The sequence below is a fragment of the Lepisma saccharinum genome, chromosome 3 (genome assembly GCF_977018435.1).
Source record: "Lepisma saccharinum chromosome 3, izLepSacc3.1, whole genome shotgun sequence".
NCBI lineage: Eukaryota > Metazoa > Arthropoda > Insecta > Zygentoma > Lepismatidae > Lepisma > Lepisma saccharinum.
Window position 1 is genome coordinate 65,517,238 of NC_139231.1, and position 12,322 is coordinate 65,529,559.

At 37.9% G+C, this 12,322-nt stretch overlaps 1 protein-coding gene across 1 annotated transcript in view; it reads left to right on the top strand.

The window, feature by feature from the left end:
• Positions 1-803: 803 nt before the first annotated feature.
• The window catches only part of LOC145985820 (uncharacterized), a 51,702-nt gene continuing 40,183 nt past the window's right edge, over positions 804-12,322 (top strand). Inside the window, exons 1-4 of the mRNA XM_083119911.1 lie at positions 804-1,342; positions 4,167-4,255; positions 8,841-8,977; positions 10,919-11,223. Coding sequence (XP_082976037.1) covers positions 808-1,342; positions 4,167-4,255; positions 8,841-8,977; positions 10,919-11,223 — 1,066 coding nt within the window. The 5' untranslated portion in view covers positions 804-807. The remainder of the gene's footprint in view (positions 1,343-4,166; positions 4,256-8,840; positions 8,978-10,918; positions 11,224-12,322) is intronic.

Consider the following 12,322-nt stretch of genomic DNA (forward strand, 5'->3'; position numbering starts at 1 on the left):
ACCGACCTTTTGTAACTTTCTGTCTCTTTAAAATGTACAAAGTTGTCTCTCCAAATTTGTAGTTCATTTGTGCACAATCATTTCCAGTCATACTCTTGTACCAATTATAAAATTCATTATTCTAATTAGCATAATAATTTGTTAGATGCCTGAAAGCACATATATATGATGTGTACTGAGTGCAGAATAATTTTAACATCCATGTTCATGACCATCTTGTAACAATTGCCTGTTAATTACCTGTTTTCTGAGGGTTGTTTTGCTTTCAATTGTTATAGTGTGCAGTTGTTTGAGTTGTTTTTTTATTTTACTTTTTTTTATGCAGAGTAAGGCTAATCTGGACTGGACCTACAGTTTAAAGTGGGATCAAAACCACTATGTGCCAACACTGGGTATTAAACCCTGGGCCCCTTGATTACGAGGTGATTGTGATGTGGTGAACTATGCCTTTAAACTAGGTTATATTGGGTTGGTTTGGTTTAACATTTCACTTTCTATTTTCTATTTGTGTGCATTGCTATTTCATGAAAATTACCATGTAATAGATTTTGTTGTTCTCCGAACCAGCATGCAAGAAAACATATAATCAATCCAGTCCCAAATACAGAATTGAGAATAACCAATAGAGTTGTTTTACTCGTGTGGCATCCATTTTTAAATTGCCAATGGATACTAAAAGCATCTGCATTTCTTTTTAGTAGATATCACACATTGTTTTAATCCCATCTCATTAAATAATGTTAGATGAGTAGCCTATGAACTGAGCAAGATTGCATATTTCTGTCTTTTCTTTGCAGGTAAGGGAGAATGGAGCCTGAAGTGCAGGAGTCTGCTAATATGAACGAAGAAGAGAGAAGCTGTAGTATGCAGAAAGTGAAAAATCAAGCAGTCAGACATGTTTGGTGCCAGAGGTCTGAAAATAACACATCAGAGATTAGTGCTTCGGAACCTAAGTGTATTGACGATAAAGATTGCATTGCTGATATGATGTCACTTAAGATATCCCACGAACAGTCAAATAGAAACTTGAAAAATAGATGCAAGGAAAGTGAGATGTCATCGTGTGAGGACACTGCCACAAATGGAAGTTCCAAAACTGCTAGTCCTGAATCGGACAGCTTTCCAACGGATAATAGTGCTGATTCTTGGGATTGCCAGTACATTGTAAATTGCAACTACTTAGAAGATAAAGATGTTGGTATGTGGAGTAGTGAGAGTACGGAAACAAATGAATCGCCTGATGATTTGGAAGACAAAAACACATCTGAGGGAAATGACTACTCCAATAGTGCAAGTGACATTTATGATGCATCTTTCAAAATAGATACTTGGGTTATGGAAGGTGGGTATACATGTCAAAATTTGCTTTCATACACTGGTATAGTATCACTGTGTAGCTGACACATCTGATATACTTAGGAAAAGAGTCAAAGGGGTTCTGCGGATTCGTTAAGGCACTGTGGCATTTTTAGGTTGAGCGTGCAGACTCCATCATCCATCTGTGGAACTTATTGCCCTTGAAATCCAGAAAATGAACTCTCATTTTTTTTTCTTCAAATGGCTACTATATACTTAGATATCTTTCTTGGGACTGGACCTGTAGTTTTTCTTCTATGTATGTATTGCTTGCATTGTAGAATTATTTCTCTTGTAGTTTACAATTCTTACAAGCATATGAACACTATATTTGATGTAATGTTTTGTGAGAACACATACTCCCTTCCTCAGACTAAGAATAAATGCTTGTAAGATCCCCAAACTACATCAGAAATCATTCTTAGCCTATAATTAAAAGTGAGATACAAGGGTCGTTCAAGGTTGACCGGGACTTTTATTTCTGCAGAGGAAATAGGTAGCAGAAGAAACACCAAACTATGTCAGTTTTTCAAAGTATTCTCCATGCACGCCGAGGCACCGTTGCCATCGTTCTGGCAGCTCCCGAATTCCTTTGGCGTAGAAAGAACTTTGTTGTTGTTGTCGTAGCCACTGGAGGACATCGCTCCGCAGTGCTTCGTCTGTCGTGAATTTCTTCCCTCCCAGATGGTCTTTAAGGGGTGCAAACAAATGATAATCACTGGGGGCTAAATCCGGACTGTAGGGGGGATGTGGCAGAACTTCCCAGCGCATGTCGGCCAGAGTTGTTGTTGTCACATTAGCCGTGTGAGGGCGGGCATTGTCATGGAGAAGAATGACATTTCCAGACAACATCCAAGGTCTTTTCTTGCGAATGGACTTTCGTACAGCACCACTCAACAATGTGGAGTAATACTGGGCATTAATCGTACTCCCTTTGTCCAGAAAATCCACATGGATAACGCCCTTCATATCCCAGAAGACACTTGCCATGATCTTTCCAGCGGACGGCTGTGTTTTGCTTTTCTTGGGGGGGGGGGGGGGACCTTTATGCCGCCACTCCATGATGCATCTTTTGGTCTCTGGGGTTGAATTGTGCAACCATGTTTCATCACACGTGATGATGGATTGCAACAATTCATCACCTTCTGCACGAAACCGATTCAGAAGCTGTTCACAGACCATCCTGCATGTCCACTTCTGATCGAATGTCAGCTGGCGGGAAACCTACCTTGCACAGATTTTGCGGAAGCGTAAGTGGTCGTGAATGATTGTCTCAACACTCCCGACACTGATATTCACCTCGGCAGCAATATCCCTCACTGTTACTCGCCGGTTCTCAAGAATCATTTGCTCAACACGTGCGATATTCACTGGTGTGACTGCAGTCGGGCGAATGTGTCCATGCGCTTCATTTGTCACCAGCTCCCGTCCTTCGCGAAACTGCTCACACCATTCGTACACTCTTGTCCGCGACATTGTTTGTTCACCATACTGTGCTTGCAATCGTCTGAAAATCTCAGCTGGTTTCACTTTCTCCTTCACGAGAAATTTGATTACACACCGCTGCTCCACAGCCACAGACACACTGCTTGCCACCATGTTCGCTGCAACTGCTGCGCATGCGCGAAATACGTCATGCCGGGCGCTAGTTACTCGCGAAGGAATACATTACGTCACCCACACGTTTCATCATGATCCGGCTATTCATCGGTTTTTTACGTACGAAAATCCCGGTCAACCTTGAATGACCCTTGTACAAAGCACTGTGCCATGGGTCTCCACTGGTGATAAAACCCAGGACCGCTTGATTTAAAGGAGACATTATTACAGATATTTCAATTTTCTTTATTAAAGGGCGAGGTTCAGCCTGCGGCTGTTCTGCCACCTACCCATTGACATCCTTCCATCTCTGTTTTTGTGATCCTGAATGAATTTTGTGGCTTGTGTACAGTAATTGCTAAAAGCATGATTTGGTGCTTGTCTAGCTACAAAATTCCTCAACTTGGTATCTCAGATAGTGTAGCGGTTTAAGTTCCTAGGTTCAATTCTTCATGGAGACACATCGCACAGTGGCTTGGATTCCTCTTTATACTTGGTCGGGTTCGTATTGGCCTCTTTGAGCATATGTTAAGTAAAAACTCTCATGTGTGCCTGTAACTTGATTTGGGTATCAGAATATTTTTTTTAGTGTCTGAACATGTAGTCACACAAAATATGTCTTCAATCATCCATGCTAGGAATTGCTCCAAGCAAATTTCAGGTAAGGGGTTTATTTTCCATTGGCTTCTGGTGCATGTTTGACCATTTGCAACCAGATGTGCTGTTTTTGCAATAGAAAACATGTGAAGCAAGAGTAACTACACATTGAACAAGCAAATAATCCAACATCACATATGCCAAGCCCACTGATCCTATCTGCATGGGAATAACAGCCGTGAAAATTATAGAACTTTAAAAAAATGAAAAATTCTAATTGTATACATGTTCCACATTTATGAGATGAGTTTATTTTTGCTTCCACATAATATCTTTCTGTGGTATATTTTGACTAATGTCCGTAAGATATGTCAAACGTCTAAAGGTACCCAGAACTATGCTACCTGGAACATGGTGCTCCACTGTAGCTGAAATCAAGAATGTTCAAACTATCTCCCTCCATATGTGCCTTGATATTATGGTTGGAGTGCACATTATCTTCTTTTTTATGGCAAGTTGTATGCTGATATTTTGTTCCCTCTTGAGGTTATAATTGTCCTGAAAAACAGGAAACATTATTGAGGCAGATCTTAATATTCATTATTTTATTTCAGGCACGGGTAACTTGGAACAACAGGGAAACACATCCAATGAAGATGATGTTCCAGTCAGAAAGATATTTGTTGGAAATCTTGTTCATCGGGTAAGTGACATTCCGTGTTCTCGCACCCTAAATTGCAGTGATTGAAATGCTTGGGAAAATTCATGTGCAAGGTGCAATTATTTCAAATAGGGAAGAATAATGTTACCAATCGTATATATAGGGTGTACCAGAAGTGATAGCACAAACTGAAACTTTGAAAAGTACACAATAAGAGAAGTAAAAAAGTCTCTGTAAACATAGGATCGCAAACAAACCACTTGCAAGATGATTGCGAATGTATGGTTATGTGTGAGGTGCCATAGTCCTACTTAGTGACAAATAACAAAATTAAAAGATTCACCTCGCTAGACTTTACTGTTGCTTTTATTATCAAGAACTATTGTACTGTACAGTATGTTACATGTTTGACAGTGTTCAGTTTTAAACAAAGAAACCTCGGAGTGCTCAAGGAGACAAGCATACGATGTGTACAAACAATCAAGTCCAAGTCCAACCATAGCATCGTGGCTACTCACCGGGAATTCCTTGAATTCTGGGAATTATGCTCGAATTATTGGCTTCTGGAATTGTGTGAATTCTATTTTAATTTTTCTCCATAGGCGTGAAAAATTGCAACATTTTTATCCAGGAAGAAACAGAAAACATAGCTCTGTGGAAAATAAATGCTTTGTTAGTGTTCTTTGCAGAACAATCTGTCTGATGGAAGATTATTGTTGCAAGATTTCTTGAAGTTGGTTATATAAATTGAAGTTTGAAAATCTTGCACGTCAGCTTATATTGTCTGTATGATATGCTCAATATGTTGACCCTCTTCAGCAAGGCACATGTTCAGACGACACTCCCAGTTCTTTAAGACACTGAGAATTGTGGCAGGTGGTATTTGTGCTTCACATTCAGTTATCCTCCCTTGCAGATGGTGTAGGTTGTGAATCTAGGTGGAATAAACCATTGCCTTCAGGTCACCCCATAGGTAATACATTTGTGTGAGGTCAGGGGACCTCCTGGGACACTCAATGGGGTCTTGCAGACCTATCCTCCTTTCCGGAACCTGGTCATCCAGCCAGTGACGGAAAATTAATCCATAAAGAAACACTGTAGGCAACTTGTCATCCTCATTAAGAACTTTCGGCATGGCACATTCCTCTAAGAGAGTCTTGTACATCTAGGTGGTGAGGCTACCTTCCTTCGATAGAAAATGGACCAATGATCCTCACACCCAATATTCCACCACACCAGTATCTTCTCTGCACCCTGTCTCTTGAACGCATCTGTCTAATGGGGATTGGTGTCACTCCACAGTCGCCAGTTCTGTGTGCTGACTACCTGTAAGAAATATCCTCCTGAGTGCCTATTAGCAGAACTCTTTGAGTGTAGATTGGGATCATCCTCACTAAGGTGTTGGAGCATCTGCAGTTTGTAAGGATGTCATTTTTACTTCGTACAGAACTCGGACTCTCCTCGGCTACTGTCCAAGGTCTACCTGATCAAGGTCATTCATGCACACTGCCAGTCTCCTTGAACCATTGGAGCAACTTCACGACTGCACTATGCATGATTGGATGTCTATCAGGGTGTAGACGATCGAATTCTGTAGCAACGTCTCTTGCACTGTGACTGCCAGCCAGCAGTACCACTTCAACATACTCGTCTTTGGTCAGCACCTGAAACCCACAATAGTCACACATAGTCCTATGGTTCCTGACTTTTGACTCACCCTGTATATACCGATCAATTGAATTGAATTAGAATTTTTAGATAATTAGTATCGTGCAGACCCTTTATATTGTTAATGCATCTATGTGTGTGTGTGTATGTGGGAGTGGTGAGAGGTGGTAATATGTAAGGTTGAAATAGAGAAAACATCTGCTTGTACCCTTGAATTTTAGGAAAGTTTGCCTTGCCTTGAAAACCGGGAATTATACTTGAATTTTATCATGGTCCTGGAATGGCCACCCTGCATACATTCACAATTCTCTCAAATGATGAGGACAAACAATGAAGTCAGTGGTGAATCTTAATGTGATCCCAAGTTTACTGAAGTGTATAATTTGTATTGCTTCACCTAGTATAACTCTAAATAGGCAGTTTCTTTTTCAAATGTAAAAATCCTTGCACTTACCTAGTTATTCATGGGGTTAAGGAATCATTCAGGTTCTTCAATGAACGTTTGAAATTTTGTATCCGGTTAGTAGGCTACTAGTCCTCGTTATCTGTGAATTTGATATCTGTGCATTTATCAACATCAGTCCATCTCTAGTGTCAGCATTACTGTATTTACAGCAGTTTCAAGTAACTTCTTAATTTTTCTTGGAGTAAGATGTCAACTGACAGAATTAAGTAAGCTACAGATTACATAAATAACATTGTTGTAATTCTTAACAATTTTATCAAGTAATCTCTTTATCTGTCATTCAAATGATATTTGTATCAATTATCTTGCATCATATAGAAAAATGTCATCAACTTGGAGTGGAGGGAATAGAACAAATAATGTGTACTTTGGTTGTTGTAACAGGATAGCCCAGCATTTTTTTACATATCATATACTGGTGTGTGTTATAAGTTATGACACAAAACTACAAACTTGTTCTTTTAATGTTTAAAATTCTTTTAGACTGAATTTTTTAAAACGTAAGTGCAGATTTTATTTATGGAATTGTGCTATATTGGTACTCACTAAAACTAATTGTTTGGTTCGTGGAAAGTTTCTGGTCTAATTTTGCCGATTTTTATGTCTGTTGCTCTTTATGGATTTCTTTTGTGACATGGCATACAGTGTAGCACTAGTTTGGGATAATGTCTCTGGAAATGATTGTCCATGTACAATGTATAGATGAGTCCTTCCTTTATTTTTAACAAAATTTTCATTGTTCTGCAGCGAATACATTTTTTATGTAATAATGTAAAACTGAGACTGATCTATATGAAACTGAATATTCTTAATCTCAAAGTGCTAATTCGAGACCTCAGATTACCTTTAAAACTATTTTGCTTTCTTTTGCAAACAACTAAAGTAACATTCTCGTACCTTCTTCTCTGAAGCTTTTTGCTCACTGCTTTGTTGCCAAGTCATTTAGCACAGGGAGAGGTTTATCATCTTATGAGGTCATGTGAAGAGTGAAGCATGAAATCAAGAGGTTAATACATAATTATAATTATGAAATGGATAGTAGGAGTTTACTTTTCGGGGATCCAAATTCATCAGTTCTTATCTTATCTTATAAATGTATACTCTATGTGAAATGAGAATTCCGAGGGGATCGGTTGTAAGTCCACAGTTCTGTTCTGCTTTTTGTAGAGGCATTTATGTAACTGGGATTTTTTTCCGCCTGTTCAAGCAGGTCCGGTGCCCACCCAGTGTCGTATAAAGTGGGTACCTGGACTAAACTCCGGGGGGTAAAGGCAGCCAGGGGCGTGGTGCTGATCACATCACCCACACCTTTGGCCATGGTCAAGAAAGTGTGGGGCCCTAACTCCACACCCCCTATACGCCTTCATGGTGTGGTGGAAAGTACAGGGGAGCAATTGAATTCACTTGTTTTTCCATACATTATTCGTAGATTTACCTGAGGTTCACTTCAATTTGCTATTCAATGAATTCAGTCTTATTTCCTCTCTCCCCTTTGCTTTCCATCCTAACTCAATTTACATTACAACCTCGCACAAAAGGACATAGTCTTTAGTTATAACTAGGGTGCGAATTTATAGCACTAAATACCTCTCAAATAGGCAGGCAAAAAAGTGTCAAAAATGATTAAAATAGGCACTTAAAAAGGTGCTATAAAATAAAAGGCACTAAAATAGGCAATTAAAAGGAACCCCAAAACAAAAACAAAAGGACATTATGATAGGCATTGAACATGAAGTTATTTCAATGTTCTTCTTTCAATGCACAGTCATACTCAGGGCATGGGTTGGTTGGGGTCATAACCCAGTATTCCTAAAAAGAAAAAAAACATCAAAGGAAGGAGAAGATGGTGAAATGAGGGCTGACTGCTAACCAAGTATATGTAACCCTACCTTTTGAAAATCTGGCCATCTTGTGCTTTGGCATTTTTGTACACATGAACATGATATCTATACAGACAACTATCTACTACTTCCTTGAATGGGTGGATTGGCGTTGTTTTGTCCAAGTATGAGTCACCAACAGGTTGTCCAGTTTGGTTACCCTGATCAAAGGACATTTGCTATTTCCAAAGATGACATCTCTTGCGACTCTCAAATCTAGCGAATATCAGATTTTAATCAGTTTAACATCAACATAGGCTTACCTTCTTCATTGTAGGGAAAGGCAAAGTAAGCAAGAATTTGCATTTTTAGGGATGATTAAGCAAAATATTCACTAACCATCCATTTTTGGACTAGAAACACCATGAAAGGAACTTAAAACATTAATGCCTATGTTTTACTACAGTGGAATAGAGAAGGAAGAAGGCACTCTAGTTATAACTGTTGGCAGTGCCATTAGTTCATTAGTCCACCACCTACAGTGGAAAAGCTGGAGACTGAGTACTTACTTCCCTTCTATTCACTCAGCCTGGAGTGTACATGCACATTGATAGATATTCCTTCCATGTGTATATTAGGTTTGCTTGATCTTATCCCATACCTTCTCTTGCAGATCAAGAAGAAAGAGCTGAAAGAAGTATTTTGTAAATATGGAAATGTTGTTGATGTCCATATATCACGGGATAGATATACGTTCAAGTATAAAAATTATGGATTTGTGACATACTTAAAAGCTGAGGAAGCCAGTAGGTAAGTACATTCTTATTAAACAACTTGCTTTGATTTTTTTCCAATCTGTATTCATATCAATCTGCATGAACAGAGATTTCTTAGGAATTTTTCTTCCCGTTTCATCTTGTTGGTACTACGCATTTCTATATTTGTGCACCTGATGTGAAGTCCACTTTATGGAAAGATAGGCTAATTTGAGATTGAACAGTTCAAAGTAAGATTTAATAGAATTAACTACTGTGCTATTGGAAGTCCATCATTTGAATAATAAGATAATACAATTCCATCACCCTTTTCTCCCTGACATGCTTCTCGTTCAGCATAGTGACAGTGTAGGCTAGCAAAATGTTAGTTTTATGTAGCTATATTTTGTTGCCTGATCTTTTTTGTTTTCCCATTTGTCATGTTTTAGAATTTTATATGCATCACAAAGCAATTTGAGTCTCTATTGCTCCTCTTTTTAAATGTATCATTTTTAAATATATCTTCTAGAACATGTATATTATGGACTGATATGAAAATTCCGTCGATACAAATAGTCCTTTTTCTACTGATACAATGTTAGACGGAAAATGTTCAATGAACATGAATAGTTCATTCAACTCCTTAAATAATATATACAACAAGTATAACTGTAATGGGTTTTCTTTTTTAAAAAAAGTGTTGTGTGTTTGTATGTGTTTGACTGACATTGCTGCTAATGGAATAAAGCAAATGAGAATTGAAGCACTGTTTGTTGCCTCACATAACACATACTGTAAGTGTGTGGTTTCCAACACAGGACAAACAAACCTCAAGGTCAACCATAGGTTGAAGTGACCGACAAAATAGGTTGGAATCCTGGGTATGGTGTGAAAATCATAGTGTTCACAGTCTGTAGAAGTAACAGATTTTTAAAATTCGTATCAATCTTTATCAAATTGTTTTATCAGTATCCATAATTGTATCATTGCATCATTTTATTCTCAGCATTGTTGATTGATTTGGTTTATTTTACTTTGCATTTGTGCCATGTTTGGCTAATCGCGAAGATGAGGATGAGTGATGACTAGAGGCACATATTTTTGGTAAATAAAAAAGCAAAATTTCGGTACAAAAACAGAGTTGATTTCGGGTTCAAAAGCGGTAAATAAAATAAAATTTCGGTATTATAGCGGTGAATAATCACATCAAAAGTGCTACATAAAATTACATTTTGGTTTTAAAATTGTGAATATTATCCTAAATTTGATTTAAAACTGCACTTATTACACAAAATAAACTTATCCCTTCTAATAGCACATTTATGTAGTTACCAGAGTATTAAGTTTATTCCTGTGTAAAGGGGTCCATTTTTGCTTCTCAAATATTTATGGCAGAATTAATCGATTTTACGTGAATTGCATAACTCACAGGATACTTCAGACTTCAGAAAGTGTCGTGTCGGTATATAAACGGTAAATTTCGTGTTTAAGAGTATATTTTGCATTTTGCAGTTCATTTCGCATTATTTCGTGACAAAATAGGGTAGAAAAATACACCTCACACCTTTTAGAAACATGAAAAATGAACATTACATCATGTTATTTCATATTTCGTGTTTTCGTCAAAAACGAAATTTGCATGCCTCTAGTGATGACATGATGAATTTGATGAAGGGATAGTTGTAAAGAATATGTATGCCCAAGATGGGATTCGAACCTGGAACCCCTGGCATTGTAGTGTGCTGTGTTAACCACTCTGTCTTGGAGGCAGCATTTTGATGATTGGCCTACAGACAGACAGACAGACAAAAAAAAAAAAAAAAGGCAATGTAAAATACCAAATAATCAGTAAACTGATAAGTCAATGAATCGTTAAGGTACCTAATGGCGTGGCAGTAAATTTAATGTCATTACAAGTGGCTATTTGAAATGTGTCTGCATCTCGGCTATTAATAAAGCTGTCAAGTTGGTAAACTCATCATGTCTTTTCTTCCAGAGCATTGAAAGCCCCAAGGAGTGAGTTGAAGCTTCAGGGACAGCAACTCAGAGTCTTTCCGGCAGATCAAAAACATCAGCCTGGGAGAAATAAGCCTGTCAAACCAAGAGCTCGCCATTATCAAAATAAACAACGCATACAAAGTAGTCAGGCTGATACCGAAAATAATAAAGATGTTCAAAACAACAACAAGGATGAACATGAAACTGACGATGGAAAGTGTAAGATAAATGACCTCAATGCGGATTGTTTGTTGCATATATTTAGCTTTCTGTCTCTACGAGATCGGATTAGACTAGAAAGAGGTATGATTCTCCATTATTTTCTTTACTTAGTTATTACAATCAGGAAGTTGTAATTTATTTACATGCTTGCACCTACAAAATGAGGACGGATATGCTCTTTTCACTAATGCTGACTTTCTCAACAGTGTTTATCATTCAACTAGTCGTTATAAATTCGCTATTTAAACCTGTACATATGATTTTTTCTTATATTCAAAGTAGAAAAGATAATAGTTTTGTGAAAGTTGTTGTAAATCTTTTCAAAGAAACTAATCAGGACTGGACCTATTGTTTAAAATGAGATCTGAACCACTGTGTCATGTTCCCTAATGATAAGTAGAGACATGCATATTTAATTTTTGACGGGAATACGAAATGTGAAACAACATACTGTAATGGTAATTTTTTGTGTTTCTGAAATGTGTAAGTTGCATTTTCCTACCATGTTGTGTCACAAAATAATGAAGATGAAAATATACTCTAAGACATGAAATTTAAAGTTTATTTACTGCTGCAACACTTTTGAAGCCTGAATTATCCTGAGTTATGCAGAATCATGGAAAATTGATTAATTCTGTTGTAAATATTTGAGGGGAAAAAAATGCACTCCTTTACACAGGAATAAACCTTTATTATCCTGAGCTTCATGCTCCTGTATTCTTGTTAACACCGACACCTTTTCAAGTGTGTTCTTTTGGAACTTGTCGCGAAGTACAAAAATATCATAGCTCAAGAACTACTTGTCGTAGACAAATGAAATTGGTTTTGCTTTCTTTCTTTAACCTTTACTCTCCAGATGTTACCATATGGTATCATCAGAGTAAGGTCATACTGCCCCGATGATACCATATGGTATAATGGTACTGATTACAAAATGAATGTGTTTTTTGGACCTTCATACTCATATGTTTGGGTGGAAACTCTGACACAGGTCTGGAGCAAGCCTGGAAAATTCACATTGATGACCAACCTCTCCCCTTCCCCTCCTCCGAACATCTCTATGCCACATTTCTGAACAGAGTTTCACATTTTGGCTCATTATTCAACTTGTATGGCACCCAGGTGAAAGGGATACTAAATTTCGCACCTTCTCCCCAAAATAGCAGGAGAAGAGGGGTCA